The sequence below is a fragment of the Paroedura picta genome, chromosome 9 (assembly GCF_049243985.1).
Source record: "Paroedura picta isolate Pp20150507F chromosome 9, Ppicta_v3.0, whole genome shotgun sequence".
Taxonomy (NCBI): Eukaryota; Metazoa; Chordata; class Lepidosauria; order Squamata; family Gekkonidae; genus Paroedura; species Paroedura picta.
The window spans coordinates 82,883,981-82,906,270 of record NC_135377.1 but is presented as its reverse complement, the minus strand read 5'-3'; the positions used below and the strand labels follow the sequence as shown (position 1 = coordinate 82,906,270).

Here is a 22,290-nt window from a genome sequence, read left to right as displayed (position 1 = left end):
CGGAGAAAATTCTTCCTCAGTGGCTGGATTGTGTACAGTAATATTGTTATGCATCCAATCCTACTGTCACCTACAAATATCCCCTAGCCAGCTGGGTCAAACATTCACTTGTAGTGTGTGGGGAACCATGGACTATGCCTACATTCATCCCCATGCACTACAAGTGAATGTTTGACCCAGCAGGCTATTTGTTTGGTGTAGTGGTTAGGAGTGCAGAGAGCCAGTTTGGTGTAGTGGTTAGGATTGCGGACTTCTAATCTGGCATGCCAGGTTCGATTCTGCGTTCCCCACATGGAACCAGCTGGGTGACCTTGGGCTCGCCACGGCACTGATAAAACTGTTCTGACCGAGCAGTGATATCAGGGCTCTCTCAGCCTCACCCACCTCACAGGGTGTCTGTTGTGGGGAGAGGAAGGGGAAGGCAACTGTAAGCCGCTTTGAGCCTCCTTCGGGTAGGGAAAAGTGGCATATAAGAACCAACTCTTCTTCGTCTTGTAGGTGACAATAGAACTGGATGCATAACAATATTACTGTGCACAATCAAGCCACTGAGGAAGAATTTTCTCCGAAAACAAGCAGTTCACCGGGGCCCGTTCTGGCTCCCTTAGATGGAACACATTTCATTAAAGGCTACTTTTGGGCCATTGAAGTCAGCGTGTTCTTGCCTTTGCAGAAGGCTTAAATGAGTGGTGAGATGTAAATGCAGAGAACGGGTGTACTTGCAACACCACTTCCAGATTTTGAGGGATTCTGACAGCATTGTCAGTCAACTGTGGGTGTTTTTGTTCCTTTTTCGTTTTTGCAGATGCCAAGTAAGAATGAGACCAGGGGTTTAATGCAAACGTACAACATGGGTGGTGCTTTGACAGAATTTGTATTATTTTGTCGTCTGCAGGGAGCATCCGTGTTAATAATCATTACACTGGGGGAGGGGGGTGGGGAGGCAGGGGTTAGTTCTGGGATATCCCTGCTAATTTCCGTTAAAATGGCCAAGTTATATTTGGCACTGGAATTTTAAAAAGCCCGAGCAAATTCCCAAAGGATATTCTCCAATCCTCTTATTCCCAGCTTTGTTGACAGCCGGATTACCCACACTGGACGTCGCTGATTGCTGAAATCAGGGCCTGATGGATTCAGAATGACTCAGGGAGATTATGTAAACAGTTCAATGGACTCTAGCGCTGAGAGCCAGCGATTAATAACAGGGGAACATGTGCAGAGAATGCAGTTATACAAAGCCTCCACCTGTGCTCTGTGACATGCATGATTAATGCTGGGCTGCGAACCACAAGGCCATGTTCAATTTCAGAGACAAGCTAGCCTTAAACCGTCAGGAGAGAAATTTTTAATAGATCTTTTTGCAAATGACCGTTCTTTTACAGTCTTACAAAGCCATTGTGCAGATTTCCTAAATAAATCTTCCAACTTGGGTAATATCTTCCAATTACCTCCCCACCACCCCTTGTCCCCTTGTTCTTGCACAAAATAAAAGCTTCCCCCACAAGCATCTTTCCAGTGCTGGGTACCACAATTTCCTCTCTCCCAAAACAGCGTTATCCATTTCCGTAGCAGCATTTCACCTTTGTCCCAGGAATCCTTACAGAACTGTTCTGGAACCCCATCCCTGAAGTTTAGAGTCAGCATCACCTGGACCATCTCAGTGCCTCCTGCTGCAGATCTCTGCCCATCCTCTCATGCCGTTCCTATTTCTGAACACATTTTGGGCTTCGGCAGGGGTCTCAAGGAAGTCACAGTCCACTGAGAGAATGGCCAGCGGACCCAAGACAAAGTCTTAGCCCATCTGAGAATGAAGCAGAGACTTCTCAGTCATGTGTTCAAGACCAATATGGAGTCCTGTAATCCATATTTACATACCTCACATGCATTACTCCACGAAACCCAGGCTTCCTCAATCATGGTTCCTTGACAACCCTGGAAGGGTTTCCCAAATGGGTCGGAGTGAATCAATTTTTTAAAATATTTTTAAAATTTGTTAAGCACTTATCCAGGGATATGACCATAAATGGTCATATTGTCCCACCCCCCTCCCATAATAGCCAGTGATGGGGGTGGGAAGGGGAGGGGCCCTGGGTGGGCATGTACACAGCTATGCTTCCAAACAATATTCTGCTTGACTGCACCACTCCTGGTGCTCCTCAACAGGAAAAATGTTGAGAAAGGCTGCCTTAAACAATCCTGAATGGAAGCCTGGTGTGATGATCCTGTATTGCAAGGGGCTTGTCTGTGTACTGCCAGTGAATGCATAGCTGAGCTGAAATCTGAGCCAGGAGCGGCCTAACTCAGCTCGTAAAGAAGTTTTAACTACAGCAAGAGGAATTGCCAGGGAACTATCACAATTTGCTCAAAACTAAGGTACATCAGGATTTTATCAGCATTTTTTGTTAACTTCTCCCCATTGGAGTCTCAGAGCAGCTGACATCATTCTTCCCTGCTGCATATAGTCCTCACAACAACCCTGTGAGATAGGTTAGGAAGTGTGTGACAATTCATCCAGCAAGCTCCCTTGGCAGATTGGAGTTTTGAACCCGGGTCTCCCTGATCTTAGTCCAGAACTCTAAACCATGGTCAAGCTGTCCTCCGTGGATTGGATCCTGTCCATTAGACCAGCTTTTCTCAACTTCTTTACCATTGAGAACCCTCTGAAACATTCTTCAGGCTTCAAGAGACTCCAGAAGTGGTGTGATCATACAGAATATGGTTGGGAAGCAGAGCTGAGATCATGCCCACCCAGGGGTCCCTCCCCTTCCCACCCAACCCCCAGGTCCATCACTGGCCATTTTGGGAGGGGAGCGGCACGTCAACATATAGTCATATCACTCATTAAATGTTTACCAAATTTACAAAATATATTAAAAAAATCACTCCCACCCATTCGGAAAACCCAGGGCCATCAAGAAACCCCAGGGTATGCTAGGGAGATATATTCCCCTCCTGATATGACACAGAGCTCCTTCTCCAGGGTTCATGTGCTCAGTTTTACACTGTGAGACTTCTTTGCTCAGTGGCAGAGCATCTACTTAGCATGCAGAAGAGCGCAGGTTCAACCCCCAGCATCTCCAGGTCAAGGATCCTTGGGTGACGTTAGACCTCTGCCTGAGACCCTGGAGAGCTGCTGGCAGTCAGAGTAGGCAAGAATGACCTTGAGGGACCAAGGGACTGATTCAGAATAAGGCGGTTTCACCATTCAAAGGGATTGCTGGAGATACTTGGACATTGGAGAGATCAACAGAACAATTGGTTACCTTCTTAAATATGGACGGCTGCAGCCATTTCATCCTACTGTTGGATTCCTGAATCAGACCTATTAAGGCCACTGGGAATATTCCAGACTGCGTTAGTGGAAGCTGGATGGACCTGCAAAACCTTGCAGTGTTCGTTCCAGGTGGCGGACTGCCACAAAGTCTTTTTTCAACAGATTCTACCCTTGCGTCTCCTGTCCTCCAGCCTATTTAGCAGCACAAAACCAATTTTAATTACTGATAGTTAAAACTATCCAGCCCTGTACTAATTGACGTAGATGGCAGCAGGCCTAGGGGGAATATAATAATCTTTCTATATGACAGTTCACAGCGTGCAGGGGAAATGAGGTACTGTGCTGGCAGAGGTATTTCTCCTGATTGGAATTCTCTTGTAAAAGGACGCCATATAATCAGGCAGCCCTACTCAGCCTGCGTCCCAAACTGGTTCACGGAGAAATGGTTTCAATGGAATTCACAGCTCTCTTCCACCAGACCGATGGTTGAGACCAGGACGAAATGAAGAACTTCTACGGGCCTCCTTCCCTGACTCATCCTAGTTTCCTGGGGGGACCTGGTGTAGATGTAGGACTCAGACGGCAGTGTCCCCCAGGAAACAAGGTTATTATTATTTTTATTTTTTTTTAGATTTATTTCCCGCCTCTCCCGACAGGCTCGAGGTGGGTCACAACAACTAACCCCATTAAAATCCACATTAAAACATCAATCTACTAACATGACGGCTAAAAATCCCATCCCTCCCCCAATTATCAAAGAGGTGAAGAGGAAAGGTTAGGGGAGTAGCGTACACTCCAACTCCTGGGGGGGGGGGGGCGATGTCCCTGATTTGCTGACCCCAGCCTCAACCATAGAGCTGGTGGAAGAGCTCCGTTTTACAGGCCCTGCGGAAAGCTGACAAATCCCGCAGGGCCCGCAGATCACCCGGGAGCTCATTCCACCAGGTAGGGGGGAGGACCAAAAAGGCCCTGGCCCTGGTCAAGGCTAGGTGCGCTTCCTTTGGGCCGGGGATGAGGTTGAAAGAATTCATGTCTTGCTTTTGGAGTGACAGGGTTTAAGCAATGGAGCCTTGCCGCTGATGAAACTTGTTAGAAAACATCGTTCAGTCAGTGCACATTTTGGCAAGACTTCTGTATGAATTCTGAAACTGAGACAGTAAAAGGAAATAAATAAAGGGGCTGCGACTTCAATATTTGGTGTCGCTGAGAGTTCAGCATTTAACCTCCTGGTGGCATGGGAAGATCTTCTGCTAATACAAAAGATCTCTACCTGTCTGAGATAGGTTCCCTGGAGAAAATGGCATCTTTCAATGGTGCACTCTATGGTGCTATCCCCTGCTAAGACCCCTCCCCAAATCCCACCTTCCCTCAAAATCTCCAGGTATTTCCCAGCCTAGAGAGCCAGAGTAGTGTAGTGGTTAGGAGTGCGGACTTCTAATCTGGCGAGCCGAGTTTGATTCCGCGCTCCTCCACATGCAGCCAACTGGGTGACCTTGGGCTCACCACGGCACTGATAACATTGTTCTGACCGAGCAGTGATATCAGGGCTCTCTCAGCCTCACTCACCTCACAGGGTGTCTGTTGTGGGGAGAGGAAAGGGAAGGTGACTGTAAGCCGAGACTCCTTCTGGTAGAGAAAAGCGGCATATAAGAACCGACTCTTCTTCTTCAGAAATCTCAGGGCTCTCTCAGCCTCACCTCCCTCACAGGGAGTCTGTTGTGGGAGAGGAAAGGGAAGGCGATTGGAAGCAGCTTTGAGACGCCTCCTGGTAGAGAAAAGTGGCATATAAGAACCAAATCTTCTTCTTCTTGAGCTGACAACCCTAGAGATGGTGGAACTAATATATTAGTCCAAGGCCATGAAAGGCTTTGCATGTGATTGAATTGTTGGTAACCAGTTGATAACTGGTTTGAGACAAGTCATTCAGCCATCAGACATGAAAGATGAGCTTTTCAGATTGATCAAGAAGCATGGCATTGTCTTCTCTTATCCTAGAGAGGCCTTCAAAATACTACATTTCCACAGATGCTGAAAAGAGTATTGCATTATTTTGTGTGTTTTCTTTGAACCCAAGTTCAACAAATGAGAACAAAGGAAAGTTAATTAATTAAGCTGAACTAGAGGCTATTCTGGAACATCAAAAAGCTTTGGACACAATCGTACCAAAACCAAGTACTGTTCAGTCCCATTGGTTTCAGTGAGGAAGTCCATTGGGTCCAGCTGCAGATGGCTAACAAAAACTCACAAAAAGGTCAAGAAGGTGGGAGCCGTCCTTTTTCTCTCTCCAGAATCTGGTACTCTGGGGTGTGATGCCTCTGAAGTGGAAATTCTGTTTCCCAGCAGATACCTTTTGATCCTTAATGGATTTGTCTGATTTTTTTTTTAAACCTCCTGAGCTAGCGGCCTTCATGGTACCCTGTGGGTCCCTAAATTTTTTTTGGCCCTCACTTTAATTCCTTGAGTTTTTTCCTGTTCTGGGTGTGTTTTGCTCCCTCTGGTCCTGGGTTGGCCGAACTGGGGCTCTCCAGATGACCATGGGCTACTGTTTCCATTAGCTCCTGCCAGCACATCCAGGGGCTCATGGGAATTGTAGTACACAGACATCTGGATAGCCACCGTTTGGCCACCCCTGTTCTAATTATTGGCTTGATATTATATCAGGTGCCAGGCATAAAAACCTGCAGTTGAAATTTGCAGAGAAATAAGGTTTCTTTCTTTGTGTTCTCTAGTTATAATTTTAAAAAGGTCTTCCACATATTCCTTTGTCATCTTTTCCCTTAAGCTCAAATAAAACCCACGCTTGGCAACCTTTGCTCATATGAAAATACTCCAAGTTCTTGTCAATATTGGTGTCTTTTCTTGCTCAAAAAATCCTTTTGAAATGGCTACCCAGAACCGTTTGCAGTACTCTAAATGTGGCAAGCGTCAAACTTCTACATTGCCAAGAATGATAAAAATATCTGAAATTAGCTGTCCCCACTCCCCTGTTCCGCCTAATCAATGCAGATAGGACATCTGGAAAGCAGAATTCCTTTTGTCCTTTCACTGGAGAAATGTGACTTCCAGAAGACGTGACAATTGTGCCAGTAAACATGTGTTAGGATCTGGTGTTTAATTGTGTTATTTTAAACTGTATTCCTTTCACAGGAGTTTCTGTGCTGTTGCAAGTGTTTCGATTTGCATTTGAACTAGGGTTGTGCACAGCGGCATCCAAATTGGCCGTTCCAGGCCACCGCAGACCACCGCAGCCAGCGTTCCAGGCCACCGCAGCCAGCGGAGGGAGGAGAATGCGCACAGCCTGCGGTGGTCTGGAATGGCCGATTCGGACACCGCCCTGCACAACCCTAAACTAATTCAACAGGGGTCCAAAGTTGCTTAGTTCTTTCCCAAACCACTGTTTTACAATGGCATGTCTGAAACGGAAAGCAAAGCAGAGTGTGAAAACCATCCTAATGATTCGGAACCAGATGCGAAATGTTAACGGTATTCATCATGTCATTTGTAGGTACTCCATCGACAGGAACAGTGACCCGGGACGCTTTTTTTACGTGGACGTAGCAACTGGCGCTTTGATGACCGCACGACCCTTGGATCGGGAGGACGTTGCCTGGCACAACATCACAGTGTTGGCCGTGGAGATGAGTAAGGCAAACTGAAATCACAATTACAATGGGGGGGGGGGGATCAAAGTTGTTCCATTGGTATGTCCTTGAGCAGATGTTGACCCTGGATCCTCCCACCCACCCCTTTCCAGTTTATGTTTTATTGGGTTTTATAAAGATAGAAATGGAACAACTATCAAAATGCATCAGCAAAATATATCCCCAACCCCATGTCCTACATGCATCGCCCTCTTTTCATACCCTGAAAGTGAGATATTGTGGAGATAAAACCAACCATGGCCTACACACTTGTACAGAGGAAGAAGTAGGATGAAGAAGGAGGTTGATAATTTGCATCATGTAATTTCTCTCCTTTTTAATCCAGAGTGCAGATGTCAATTCCCTCTTACCTGCATTTAAGAGACAGATCACCTAGGTGGGTGAAGTTCCACAGGGCCTGTAGACCAGCGCTCTTCCACCAGGCCTATGGTTGAGGTCATGGTAGCCAAATATTAAATGAGCCTCTCCCCTGTCTTTTCCATGCCCCCCCCCCTGGGTGGACATATACAGGTGGGCAGGAGAGGTGCTGCTGGCGGAAAAAGGGGGGGCTATACTAGATTTTATTATGTTTTGCAGTTTTAACTATGTATATTGATTTTAATACTACATTTTATTGCTACTATATAAACCAGGGGTAGTCAAACTGCGGCCCTCCAGATGTCCATGGACTACAATTCGCAGGAGCCCCTGCCAGCGAATGCTGGCAGGGGCTCATGGGAATTGTAGTCCATGGACATCTGGAGGGCCGCAGTTTGACTACCCCTGATATAAACCACCCTGAGCCCACTTTTTGGGGAGGGGCAGCATAAAAGCCAAAGAAAAATAATAAACACTCTTCCCCAATCCTCATATAAACCTGCAAGTATATAACATGCCCAATCCTACCTACCATCGATTATCTATACGTGATATTCCTGTCGGGTAGTTGTAATAGCAGCAGGCCTGTGAAGCCATACAAATGTCCTCAGAAAAAAGTGGGCTCTTTCCATAATGGTGGGACCCAGGTTCATTCACAGAGTGGGACATTACGTACAGGAGCTTCAGAACCTCCCTGCCCCAAGATTTCCATCCCATACCCTTACTAGGAGATAATTCACCCCTCCACCACTGACAGAGAAACCTTAATTAGCAGATGAGGGATATTATTGGCACTGACCTTAACCATGGTTCACTCTGACCATGGTTCATTCTGCCCCAAGATTTCCATCCCATACCCTTACTAGGAGATAATTCACCCCTCCACCACTGACAGAGAAACCTTAATTAGCAGATGAGGGATATTATTGGCACTGACCTTAACCATGGTTCACTCTGACCATGGTTCATTCTGCCCCAAGATTTCCATCCCATACCCTTACTAGGAGATAATTCACCCCTCCACCACTGACAGAGAAACCTTAATTAGCAGATGATGGATGTTATTGGCACTGACCTTAACCATGGTTCACTCTGACCATGGTTCATTCTGCCCCAAGATTTCCATCCCATACCCTTACTAGGAGATAATTCACCCCTCCACCACTGACAGAGAAACCTTAATTAGCAGATGAGGGATATTATTGGCACTGACCTTAACCATGGTTCACTCTGACCATGGTTCATTCTGCCCCAAGATTTCCATCCCATACCCTTACTAGGAGATAATTCACCCCTCCACCACTGACAGAGAAACCTTAATTTGCAGATGAGGGATATTATTGGCACTGACCTTAACCATGGTTCACTCTGACCATGGTTCATTCTGCCCCAAGATTTCCATCCCATACCCTTACTAGGAGATAATTCACCCCTCCACCACTGACAGAGAAACCTTAATTTGCAGATGAGGGATATTATTGGCACTGACCTTAACTATGGTTCACTCTGACCATGGTTCATTCTGGTCATGGTTCACTCTGACCATTGGAACACCGCTTGGTGAAGTGGGTAAGAGCGTCAGCCGATAATATGGAGAGCCGGGTTTGATTCCCAGCTCCTTCGCACACAGATAGCTAGGTGACCTTGGGCTAGTCACGGTCCTGATTCAAGTGAGTAGCTGTGTTGGTCTGAACAAGCCAAATTTTTTTCTAAGCACAGTCCTGTTAGAGCTGCTCTCATGGAACAGTTCTGTCGGAGCTCTCTGTTTTGGGGAGAGGAAAGGGAGGCAATTGGAGGCCGCTTTGAGATGCCTTTGGGTAGTGAAAAGCAGGGGATGAAAAAAACTAGCTCTTCCTTTTCTTCTTCTTCTAAAACCAGCATCTTGTAATTGGTATTTGTCCCACAAACCACATTTAAAAGGAAGCCGATGTTACGTCTGCACCAGCCGCACGACGTCTCTGTTGAAATGCGCTTCAGCGGAAGCTGCGCTTTGTATTTGAGGGAATGTACCTAGCATTTAATGCTTGCACTCCAGGGAGGTCTGCGAGTGAAACAGGAACTGTTGTTTACTCAAATCATTAGTATTCAAAAGAATAATTTTTTTAAAGTTCTTTTAGAAAAGCAATTCAGATTAGAGTGTTCTCCGCCTCCCTCCCTAAGAACCATTAGCAACAAAAACAGATGCTCTGGGTGCTGCAGAGCTGATCAGAACAGAGCGCATCGTGATCAGGAGACTCAGAGATTTTCTAAGGGGCTCGGAATCTTTCGCTTCTAGGCCCCTGGCTCCAAACCTGCTTGGGCCAATGGCAAGCGCCTGTTGGTACCCTTTGCATATTCTTTTAGTAGCCTGTGAGAAGTGATTTGAGTAGGAGAATTCTGCTTGCCCAGTTTCCAGATACATATAGTGATTCCGCACTGGCAGCACCACTCCAGGTCATCGTCGGCCCATTGTTACGGAGCAGGGTGATTCACTGCTTCCTGTGAGCCCAGGGGGGACTCATTTTGGTGGCAGACCCTGTCTGCCCCGGATTTCTGCATCCCCGCAATGCAGCCAGGATGGAAAGGTTCTGCCACGCAGGGGGGCAATGGGGGGGAGGTTATATAATCTGGGGAGCTGGGTTTGATTCCCCACTCCTCCCCCACATGCAGCCAGCTGGCTGACCTTGGGCTGGTCGCAGTCCTGTTGGAGTTCTTCTGGCCAAGCACTTCTGCCAGAGCTCTCTCAGCCCTGCCAACCTCATAGGGTATCTGTTGTGGGGAGAGGAAGGGAAGGCGATTGCAAGCCACTTTGAAACTCCTTTGGGTACTGCAAAGCAGGGTGTAAACCCCAACTGTTTTTCAAATATGGCTGCCAAAATTTGTGTAGTTGCAGCGGCCCTTTTTGGAGGCACTGGGGTTGATTGCCTGGATTTGGGAGGAGGTGCAGATCCATATACATGGCAGCGCTTAACTGGGTCATGGGCCCACTGCTGCCATCTCCCATCACCACCTAGCCCCCATGTTTTGCTTCATGGAGACTACCAACTATGTGAAGAAAGATAAACGGTGTAGCGCTAAAGTCTGATTTTCTGAATTCTTCTAGGTGGAAATATTTGGTTTGATGCCAAACACAATCCTGTTACCGCAAAGCATGCACTAGTAAAAAAAGATGTTTTGCTCTTTTGAGGGTTTTTTTTTTAATTCCAAGAAGCAAATTAAATAGATATTTTGATATATAAATCTGGGAAGATGACAGTCCCTTGGGTAATTAAAACGAGAGTTTGAAAAGCACAACAAGCTCTCTGCCTTAGCGCGTTGCTTGCCCTCCTGCTTTTTCCGTGGCCTTGTGGTTCCCAGGGCCGATTCACACACTCTGGCTTCATGCGCTGCAGGAGAGGCTCCCTGGTCCTAATGCGCCCTGCTTTCTTTCAGACAACCCTTCCCAGGTTGGCAGCGTTACAGTCACAGTGCGCGTCCTGGATGTGAATGACAACGCGCCAGAATTCCCCAGGTTCTATGAGGCTTTCGTGTGTGAAAATGCAAAGGCCGGACAGGTGAGAAGTTCAGACCTTTGTAGGAAACTGTTTATTTTATTTATATTTTAATTCATATGCCACCCCTCTCTGAATGGTCGCAAGGCAGCTGACATCATGGAATGAAACCATACAGCATTAACATTGCAAATAAACTAAAATACATTAAAACCAACACATCCTAACTCCAGCACCCCTATGTGCCATTAAGGTTTCCAGTTACTGCCCAGGCATATAATGGGGGGTTCAGCTCAGGGCCACATTGGGTGATGATGATAGCACAAAGAAATGCCTGCTGCAGGAGTGGCATCTTACAAGCTCCCTGAAACTTAGGGGCTTCCGATGGCAACTCATTCCACCAGACTGAGCCAAGTGTACTTCTCTGTGGCCGGGAAGTGCCAGCTGGTTGGAATTGGCTGAACGGAGAGCCCTTGGGGGTGCATTTGTTGCCAACTTCTGTGTCAGTACTTCAGTGCCTATTAGGGTTGGGCGTTTCCCCCCCGCGCCCCAGCGCTGGCTGCTTTGGGCGCAAACGGCTGCTTTGGTGACCCAACCCTACTGCCTGTCATAGAATCATAGAGTTGGAAGGGGCCATACAGGCCATCTAGACCAACCCCCTGCTCAACGCAGGATCAGCCCTAAGCATCCTAAAGCATCCAAGAAAAGTGTGTGTCCAACCTTTGCTTGAAGACTGCCAGTGAGGGGGAGTTCACCACTTCCTTAGGCAGCCTCCTTAGGCAGCCTGTCCCTACCTAACACCAGGATAAATTGCAGTTTAAACTCTTGTATCCCCATCCGTTATGGCCTTATTGTAATGTCCCAAGAGCAAGAACTGGTTCTAGCAGTCTCATCATGTGACTCCCATAATTATGACATGTCACTTTATCTACATGCTGCTACACTTGTTGCACTGGCAGACTGGATAACAGACCCAATGGCTGGAGAGTTAACCTTGGGGAAGACGGGCCTAAGAGAAGAATTTCATAGTATTCTTTAGCCCTCGTCAAAGCGTAAAGGAAAGAAAAAACCAAATCACAATCTATGGTCATCCAGGCTGATGAATACATGGCATAGATATAAAAGGAGACTCTCTCCTACTCCTTCCCTGATGAAATCTCCGGTTGACTCTGCAAAAAAGTATAATTTGTTTAAAATATAAAGATATGTTTTCTAAGACAAGACAATTTAAAGACATTCAAATATTTTCAAAAGGAGTAGAAATACAATCAACTGCTTTCTAGGTTTATCTCAGAATTTACTAGGCAAGTGGAGCTGGGTGCTTTGCTCCCAGAATTTGAGAACATTTTATTCCAATCCCAACCACACTTACAAGGCCAAATATGCAAACGGTTACTAAGATATGAGAGCCTCTTTTGGCGCAGTGTGGTAAGGCAGCAGACATGCAGTCTGAAGCTCTGCCCATGAGGATGGGCGTTCGATCCCAGCAGCCGGCTCAAGGTTGACTCAACCTTCCATCCTTCCGAGGTCGGTAAAATGAGTACTCAGCTTGCTGGGGGGTAAACGGTAATGACTGGGCTCAAGGTTGACTCAGCCTTCCATCCTTCCGAGGTCGGTAAAATGAGGACCCAGCTTGCTGCTGGGGGGTAAAACAGTAATGACTGGGGAAGGCACTGGCAAACCACCCCGTATTGAGTCATGACCTGGTACTTGCACAGAGGATACCTTTACCTTTACCTTTTACTAAGATATGAAACCAAAATAGAACAGGCTAAGACTTGTATGATCAAAGGATGCAGAGTATTGAAACTAATATAACTATGGAAGTTTGGGAATGTATATGGGTTAAAGTGTGCCTCCTGATACCTTCACATCTCTTTGGGGAACCTGCTCCATAAGGTGGTTGCTATGATGGAAAGGACAAGTAGAATGCCAGGTAGAAGCACCCTAATCAGGGGGAGGAGTGGGGGTGGGACAACTAGTGGATGTGGGGAAGGTGATTGTAAGCCGCTTTGAAACTCCTGGTAGAGAAAAGCAGCATATAAAAAACAACCCTTCTTCTTCATCATCATCATTATCATCATCCAGAAATCTTTCTTGAAGCCAAAATAAGGTTCAAAATAAGGGGGTTGTAGTGGAAAGCTCAATAAAATATTGACTCAGTATATGGCAAAAAAGGGAAAAAAAGGGTCAAAGTCTACACTAGGAATTATTAGGAAAGGGAATGAGAACAAAACAACTCGTTAGGGATTCTGGTCCACAAGTGGGACCTGGGGATCTACTGGTCATCTCTAGACTAAGGAGATCAATTCCCCTGGAGAAAATGACTGCTTTGGATGGTGGACTTGATAGTATTATACAACACTAAGGTCCCACCCCACACACTCCCAGCTCTACCTCCAATGTTTCCAGATATTTCTCAACCCAGAACTGGTACCTCAACCCCTCCAAGGCGGAGGTCTTTTGGCTGGGCAGGAAGATGGCAGATCAGGAAGCACACCTGCCCACCATGGTTGAGGTTCAGCCTCAGCCAGGAATCTGAGGGTGATTCTGGACGTCTTCTTGTCGATGGAAGCGCGTATGGGAGTAGCCTGAACAGCATTTTTCCATCTATGCCAGGTGAGGCTACTCTCACCTTACCTGTCCTCGGATTGCTTGGCTACAGTGATTCACACAACCGTCACCTCTAGACTGGACTTCAGTAACTCGCTCTACACAGGCCTACCCTTGTCCTTGATCCGGAAATTGCAGCTGGTGCAGAATGCAGCTGCTAGGGTCCTCTCAGGAACAGCTTGGAGGGCCCATATCTAGCCTGTGCTGAAGCAGCTGCATTGGCTGCCAGTTGCTCTCTACACTCTACAGCAGGGGTAGTTAACCTGTGGTCCTCCAGATGTTCATGGGCTACAATTCCCATGAGCCCCTGCCAGCAAACGCTGGCAGGGGCTCATGGGAATTGTAGTCCATGAACATCTGGAGGACCACAGGCTGATTACCCCTGCTCTACAGGAGCTAATCTGTTGGAGATCCCTGGCTCAAGGGAAGTTCACCTGGTCTTGACCAGAGCTGGCTTTGTCTTCCAAGTGTAATCCTAATAAGCTGCTTCTTCTCCTCTCCACACGCACACACCAGGGCTGTCATCGGTCTTTCTGTTTTGTTCTTGTGTCCTACAGCTGGTCCAGACAGTTAGTGCAGTCGACCAGGATGACCCACAGGAGGGACAGCGCTTCTACTACAGCTTGGCCCCCGAGGCAGCCAACAGCCCCAATTTCACTCTGAGGGACAATCAAGGTAATTGGAGCAGACGCCGCTTGTTATGCTCAAAGTAACATCTTCTGCAGTGAGCTGGACTTCAGAGGCTGTGTCTTAACACCACGTCATGTAATTGCCGCAGCCCATAATGGCCAGTGACACCTGCCCCTTAAAGGCAGCAATAAAATGACATCTAATTTTACATTCTCTACCGTTGGACTATGTTTGCCCCTCTATCTGCATTTTACACTGACAGGTTCTTTTATTTGGGGGAAACACATTGTGCAAATCTAAGCCACCTCGTCATCCAGAGGACATCTTCTCTGATTTTTGCTTTAAAGTAGATGCTTTAAAAGGGCCAGGCTTGAAACTGGAACTACTAGAAATATTTTGTTTTCTTCTTGGATTCCGAGCTCTTCCACCAGGAGCATGGGAAAGGATTGTTGGGCGTGGGGGGTCTTCTTAGATTAGTTTTGTTCTCCTGTAGAGCTAAATTAATAGTTGCTCATCCTTATCCATTGTTGTTTCTCTATATATTTGTGAAACAGCCTAGGGGGTGGGATGTGTCCAGCTGTCCAAGTTAGAATAGGGCCAATCAGGGTGCAGCCAGCTTTGTCCTGATTGGCCCTGCCCCTGCAGCTCCCGCCCTCCGTCCCTGGACTCTAGCCTCTTTGCTTTCATACGCGCGTTAGTGTCTGGAGCCAGCAGCAGGTAAGAGGAGAGGGCCCTGGGTAAAGGGTCATGGTGGGGGGCCTGCTAACGAGGGCCTCTTGGCCTGCTAGGCTGGGCCTGCTGACTGCCTGCTATGGAGCTCTGTCCCGGGCCTGCTAACGAGCTGGCTAGCCCCTGCCCATCTGGCTGCAAGCTGTGGCCCAAAGCCACCTTAAGCTGCTTGGCCAGGGGAGGGGACCCTTTCAAGGCCTGTTTTTAGGAATGGGCTTTGAAGCTAGTTTTTTATAAAATGCAAAAAAAGTCATATAGGATGACATTTGGCCCAGAAATAAGATACAGTTTTTGAAGGCAAAAAAGCTGGAGAAAAAAATCTTCAAAAGAACCTTTTCAGAATATACAGAAACTGGTCACAGGAACTGAAGCAGGGAGCTACCCACTCACATGCAAAGAGAAACATGCTTGCTCCATCATTGTGCTAATAACCTTTCCAATGTTATTTATTTATCTGAAATATGTATGCCTTGCTGCATTTCCTGGGACCCAAGGTGGCAAACAATGCAACAAAAAAAAGATGTGAGGACAAAAACATCAATTAACAGATAATGTGAAAAGAGATTTATTTTTTTTAACCTAGATCTGCTGAAGTAGCCACTTCTGTAGATACTAACAGTCCGTTTCACCTAGAAACTCTCCCAGTAGAGTGGACACAGGGGCAAAGGACAATAACTTACTTTGAAGAGCCTTGGTTTTCTGGAGATGCATCCTAGACATGAGGATTGAAGAGGGCCGCTGCTCCTCCAGGATGTCCTGGTCAAAGCCAGGCAAACTTCCTTCACCAACCATCAAACTCATTTCTAAGACATGAGTAAGCAGGAGTGATTTGGTCCAGATAAGCCAAAAAGTACCGGAATTAGTGCTGATTCAGGTACTTTCTGAACCTATCTGAACCGAACCGTCCTGAATCATGGTTCAGCAATTGAGCTGTGATTCATCCAGTTTAAACAACTCAACCCCACTTTCTCAGGCAGCGGGAAACAGCACCCACCAAGCAGCTGATAATGACGGGCACACCACGCCCTTTAAATCCCTCCCCAGGCCTGTCACTATCAGCTGTTGGGCAAGCACTCTTCCCCCCCCCCCCTTCTTAAGCAGTGGAGACATCCTCTGGTATCTGGGAAGGGGGGGAAGCATGTGCACAAAAAACCCCAAAACATTTTGGATTCAGCCAAATCTTAGAAAGTGAAAGGTTATTGTGCGTTTCAAATCTGAAACAGTACAATTTTTACCTGCCTAGACAAGAGCCTCTTGTGGCGCAGAGTGGTAAAGTAGCCGTCTGAAAGCTCTGCCCATGAGGCTGAGAGTTCGATCCCAGCAGCCGGCTCAAGGTTGACTCAGCCTTCCATCCTTCCGAGGTCGGTAAAATGAGTACCCAGCTTGCTAGGGGGTAAACGGTCATGACTGGGGAAGGGAATGGCAAACCACCCCGTACTGAGTCTGCCACGAAAACACTGGAGGGTGTCACCCCAAGGGTCAGACATGACTCGGTGCTTGCTTTACCTTTACCTTTTAACCTGCCTAGTCATGTATTCTTAGAGGGTCCTGTCAGCTGTGGCTAGCACACATTTGGGACAAGCCTGTGGGTGCTTTCTCACGTTCTAAAGAATGCAATTTCAATCCAGCCTTTGCACATAGTAAAATCCAGCTGCAAAGTGTGCTAGTTAGCATGTATGAAAGCACCCTATGTCTGTCTTTCAAGATGGACCCTGTGCTGCCAGAGTTTAGCTCCTCGCCCTCTTTCCCAGCTGCCTTGCCTACCTGCAAGAGTTTCAGTCCAGCTTGGAAATAAAAGGTAGGAAAAAATAAGGAGTCGCAAAATGAACACGACTGCAGCATCACCTTGTGGTGAAAGCAATTATTATTCCCATATCCTGAGAAAGGGAGAAAAGGACAGCTGGATTAAAGCACATACTACTTGCTTCCGTGAATGCTCTCACCTCACCCCAGAATGATACTAAAGAATGATTAGGCATAGCTCATTATAATTAATATCTCTGACTCTCACCGTGAGTAAATCTGTGGATACTGTAATCCAGTGTCTAGAGCCACAAATTGGCAAGACAAATCTTTCTACAAATCTGGGGGGGAAATTTAAAAAAAAATGCCCTTGAGGGTTAACCTCCACCAAAAAAATAGAAGCAGCACCTGTCACTTTAAGACACAAGGGTAATCTGTGGCTGTTGCTAGGTGACCACAACAGTATTGCCAGATGAAGCGTTGGTCTCTCACAGCCTTCAGTGAGGGCGCTATATAAATGTAATAAATAAATAAAAGGCAGGGGAAGGGGCAAAGCCCTTTCCAGGGACATTTTGCCCTCCGAGGAAGAATTCAGCAGGGCCAGGCCCACCAGCAACCACCGGGTGACTTAAACCCACACAATTTGCATGACTTGACCAGGACTGACTGCTTGCTGCTGTTCAACAGCACCCACCCCCCCTCCACAGAAGCCCATGTGGCGTAGTGGTTAGAGCAGCCTTTCTCAACTTCTTTACCATTGAGAAACCCCTGAAACATTCTTCTGGCTTCGAGAAGCCCCAGAAGTGGTGCCGTCTTGCATAATGTGGTTGGGAAGCATAGCTGTGGACACGCCCACCCAGGCCCCTCCCCTTCCCAGCCCCCCCCCCCCCAGGCCCATCCTTGGCCACTGGTCGGGGAGGGTCAACATAACCATATATGGTCATATCACCTGGTAATGTTTAACAAATTTTAAATATAGTTCAAAATATATTGAGTGTCTGTTGCAGGGAGAGGAAGGGAAGGTGATTGTAAGCTGCTTTGAGACTCCTGGTAGAGCTGTTCTGACTGAGCAGGAATATCAGGGCTCTCTCAGCCTCACCTACCCCACAGGGTGTCTGTTGTGGGGAGAGGAAAGGGAAGGCGACTGTAAGCCACTTTCAGCCTCCTTCAGGTAGAGAAAAGTGGCATATAAGAACCAACTCTTCTTCTTCTTCTTCAGTAATATCAGGGCTCTCTCAGCCTCACCCACCCCACAGGGTGTCTGTTGTGGGGAGAGGAAAGGGAAGGCGACTGTAAGCCTCTTTGAGACTCCTTGTGGCAGAGAAAAGCGGCATATAAGAACCAACTCTTCTTCTTCTTCAGTAATATCAGGGCTCTCTCAGCCTCACCTCCCTGTCAGGGTGTCTGTTGTGGGGAGAGGAAAGGGAAGGCGACTGTAAGCCGCTTTGAGACTCCTTCAGATAGAGAAAAGCGGCATACGAGAACCAACTCTTCTTCTAAGTGGGGGAACTGTCCACATTCACTGATCTGATGACCAGAGATGCCTTGTAGGTACCTATGGGTATTAGTGTAAGACTCAGAGGACAGATCCATAAACTTCAGTAAACTTTGAGTATTGCTGTATCTGTTCACCTTAGATTACAAAGGGTTGGAACTCGCAAGAAGCAGAGAATTTTCTCGCAGGAGTATATTTACAGCCGTGAACCAACCATCTCTGTTATCTGGAAACGGCTGCCAAGATCTCCGGGGCATTGACTGGCTGAAACATGCTGTGACGTTGTCTCCCTGTTTTGTGGGAATGCACTGCTGATGAATTAGAGAGAAAAAAGACATCACTGCCATGATCAGCAATGGAGATTCATTTCAGCCTCGAGGCGCTGTGCTAAAAAGAAAGTGGAAGGAGAGGCTTGGGAAAAGTTCTCAGCCTCAGAAGTACTTTTTCTCTCCCCCAGTCTAAGGCCGCTTAACAGGTAATTCGAGGTGGCAGCAGTGACTGAGCTGTCATTCTTGGCTCTTTGTTGTGAAAGACCACTTCTTGAGCTCCTCCACGTTATCCATGGCAAGTCTAGACATTTCACGGGGACACGTCAGCCATCAGATGGTTTTGCCCTTTTGTGTTCATTTAAATCCTGAGCTCCTTCATTTTTAATGGGCGCACAGCACTGTGCATCAGAAACATTTGGCTGAGAAATGCTAGCGACGCGAGTACAGTAATAACTTTGACACATTGTCGCCAACACACATGAATGCGAAATATGCTTTGCATCACAGAATGCAAATATTCTGCAAAAATTATCAGTGTAAAATGAGACTGCATTCTAAATGTTTCCCCATTTATCCAGCTTTGCAAAACAGTTTAAAATTCCGCACCAGATTTACATGCCACTGATTTTTTTCCCCCCAGGTAGAGTCATTTGCACAAGACAATTTCATTTCACAAGACAATTTCAGCGATACGATTGTATCGAGAAACCTAAGCCTTGCTGTATGGCCATACAAACATAGAAGAAAAGGAGGAGGAGGAGCAGGAGGAGGAGAAGGAAGAAGAAGAGTTGGTTTTTATACCCCGCTTTTCAATGCCCAGAGGAGTCTCAAAGCAGCTTACTTAGGCTTGTGCACTTTGGCGTGCTTCGGCTAAAGTGCGCTAAAGCGCACAACCCTACTTATAATCACCTTTCCTTCCTCTCTCCATAACAGACACCCTGTGAGTTAAGTGGGGCTGAGAGTGCTCTGAGAGAGACTGCTCTGTGAGAACAGCACTACCAGTGCTGTGACTAGCCCAAGGTCACCCAGCTGGCTTCATGTGGAGGAGCAGGGAATCAAACCCACCCCACCAGATTAGAAGCCACTGCTCTTAACCACTACACCACCTCAAGAAGAGCACATAACACACAAGGGATGTTATACAGTCTTCGGAAAGCAAGGGAGAATGCTTTGAGTTTCTCATCCCAGCCTGTTATTTGCATACAATAGCTATAGTATCAGAGTACGGTGGCCTTTTATATTGACCCGTGACCAAAGAAGGCTTGTACTGTCCATTTGTGAACAACTCTTGCCGTGTTCATAGGGGCGGACTGCCCTGACATTCCTCTAGTGAACACAAGGTGCCTGACTGGTTCTCCACTGCAGCTGTTGGGGTGAGTGATTCAGAATGCCCGGACATTGGGGTGTGCTACATCATTCTAAGAGCCTCTTGTGGCGCAGAGTGGTAAGGCAGCCGCCTGAAAGTTTTGCCCATGAGGCTGGGAGTTCGATCCCAGCAGCCGGCTCAAGGTTGACTCAGCCTTCCATCCTTCCGAGGTCGGTAAAATGAGTACCCAGCTTGCTGCTGGGGGGTAAACGGTAATGACTGGGGAAGGCACTGGCAAACCACCCCATATTGAGTCTGCCATGAAAACGCTGGAGGGCGTCACCCCAAGGGTCAGACATGACTCGGTGCTTGCACAGGGGATACCTTTACCTTTACATCATTCTAGGGGTGCATAGGGGTGCTTTCACACACAATAAACAATGCACTTTCAATCCTCTTTCAGTGCCCTTTGCTACTGGATCTTAATGTGCAAAACTGCAAAATCCACCTGCAAACCGTCACTGCAGTGGATTGAAACTGAATTGTTTAGCATGAGTGAAAGCATCCCTCAGCAGTTCTCTCCTTGAATGAGATGCTTCCCTTGGTCTTAACCTGGGAACTGTCCTATGACCCCCTCCTCTCTCAGTGACTTTGTTCTCTTCCTTGCTCCTCATGGCCTTCCATGGAGACACAGGTGCCTGCCGGTCTCTCCTGTAGAGACAATGCCCTCATCCTCCCACACGCATGATGCCGGACAAGCTGGCCAATTGTGACCGGGAAAGGACTCTGTAGGTTAGGCTTCTTTCTCCTCTGTTGCTTGCAACCTGAATGTGAACTTCATCTACTGGAATAAGTGTAAATGTACCTTTTTTGCAACATACTTCTTGGGAGATTTATTTACTGCACTCAGAGAAAAACTGATTTAAAAATGGACATACAGAGGTGTTTAAACAAACTGAAGACCTAAGCATTCTTTTATATCATGGTGATTTTGCAGGACCACATCCCCTCTCCCCCAAGCACAACACTCTTTTGAGAATCCAGTCTTCCTCTAGTACTGAGCAGTACCATTTGCAAGTTCCACACTAAAAAAACAGCAAAGTCAAAGTTCTGGATTTATGGGGTTAATGAGAGGTGATTTCTAGCCTCTTCCCGGATACTTCTACTTCACAAAGAAATACCAGCTTCTTTCATATATATATATATTTGTCCTTTCCCTTATTCCAGACAATACAGCTTGGATTTTAACAAGGAGATCGGGCTTCCGGCAGCACGATCAGAACACCTTTTACCTTCCTGTCGTGATCGCCGATGGGGGACGCCCCATGCTGAGCAGCACCGGGACGGTGACCATCCGCGTTTGCAGCTGCGACGACAAAGGCCTTCTGATGTCCTGCAACGCGGAGGCCTACGTCCTCCCCGTCACCCTCAGCAGAGGAGCACTCATTGCCATCCTAGCCTGCATCTTCGTCTTGCTAGGTAAACAAGACGTCGCGGTTCGGGAAAGGAAACAGACAATGCCCGTCTGTTCTTTGAGCCCGCACATGCTCACTGAAGTGGAGTGCCTATTAATGATTCTAAACTCCAGCACGAGGCTATGTGTCCATCAATATTTCATGCAAAGTACCATTTTGGATTGCATTTGGCTTAGAACACGTTTTAGCCTCTGAGTCAGGGAGAGCCTTTGGGATTCTGACATGGCGTGATGAGCGCAGCGACAAAATGGCTGCCGCAGGAGGCAGAGCCAGCTAGCTTAGCTTCAATAACACAGTGTAGATCAGGGGTAGTCAAACTGTGGCCCTCCAGATTTCCATGGACTACAATTCCCAGGAGCTTGCATTCGCTGGCAGGGGCTCATGGGAATTGTAGTCCATGGACATCTGGAGGGCCGCAGTTTGACTACTCCTGGTGTAGATCCTTTAAGCCATTAAAGGGAAATCTGTGCTCTCTGCAGATCTTTGTGCTGTGGTGTCAGCTGCTGCCAAGGCAACATCTAAAAAAAATCTGTACAGCCAATCAAATCTCCAATAACCAATCAAAAGCCATGCTGGGCAAAAGCCCCACCCCACCCCCACCCACTGTCTAAAAACACATGGGAGGCACCAGAAAACTAGTGAGCAGGGAGCCATGACACCCATGGACACCACGCCAGAGACCACCACTTTAAGTAATGGCTCGCAGTAGTAATTTGCTGTAGCAGGACAAGGATGCTTGTCCCGCTCAAAAAGGGTTTTTTTTCTAGCTTAACCTAGGCCTATTCTGCACACATTAGATAATGCACTTTCAATGCACTTTAGCAGTAGATTATCTGTTCCACACAGGAAAATCCAGCTGCCAAAGCACATTGAAAATGCATTATCCTCTGTGTGCGGAATGGGCCCTAGTGGTTCCTTTTATTGGAAACCAGGGTTGGCAGTTAGCTAATGGAACCAGTGGCTTTCAGAAGGCACCTGCTGGCAGGCACGGACAATCTGCAAAAGTCACCAGTGTATGGTACCAGAAGGTAATTGCGGTTTACTTGAAGATAGCATTTACCCCAAAACACGGAAGCTTCTCAGTCTTAACACCCTTCCTGAACAGGCCATTGATGGATCTTGCAATTAATAAAAAAGGTGCTTTCTAAAAGTCTGCCCTGTTCTCTCTTTTTTTAGCTAAAACATTTGTACGCCAGTTTCCCACCACACTTAGGATTCTCCAAGGCCGCAAACAACCCACAGAGCATTTAAAATACAGATAAATACG

The 22,290-nt window shown here is 47.1% G+C and overlaps 1 protein-coding gene and 1 long non-coding RNA gene across 8 annotated transcripts in view; one reads left to right on the top strand and one right to left on the bottom strand.

The window, feature by feature from the left end:
* LOC143845223 (uncharacterized) overlaps positions 1–22,290 on the bottom strand; it is a 44,477-nt gene that overhangs the window by 5,781 nt on the left and 16,406 nt on the right. For 2 of the 3 annotated variants that reach the window (XR_013234323.1, XR_013234324.1), the window contains exon 3: positions 10,823–11,932. The exons of the other annotated variant lie outside the window; for it this stretch is intronic. This is a non-coding gene — a long non-coding RNA (uncharacterized LOC143845223). Of the gene's footprint in view, positions 1–10,822; positions 11,933–22,290 lie in introns of those variants that run through there. 3 annotated transcript variants of the gene reach the window in all.
* The window catches only part of CDH20 (cadherin 20), a 204,499-nt gene that overhangs the window by 180,440 nt on the left and 1,769 nt on the right, over positions 1–22,290 (top strand). For all 5 annotated transcript variants that reach the window (XM_077353433.1, XM_077353430.1, XM_077353432.1 and 2 more), the window contains 4 exons: positions 6,780–6,916; positions 10,705–10,826; positions 13,934–14,051; positions 20,776–21,027. In XM_077353433.1, the coding sequence (XP_077209548.1) occupies positions 6,780–6,916; positions 10,705–10,826; positions 13,934–14,051; positions 20,776–21,027 (629 nt within the window). The remainder of the gene's footprint in view (positions 1–6,779; positions 6,917–10,704; positions 10,827–13,933; positions 14,052–20,775; positions 21,028–22,290) is intronic.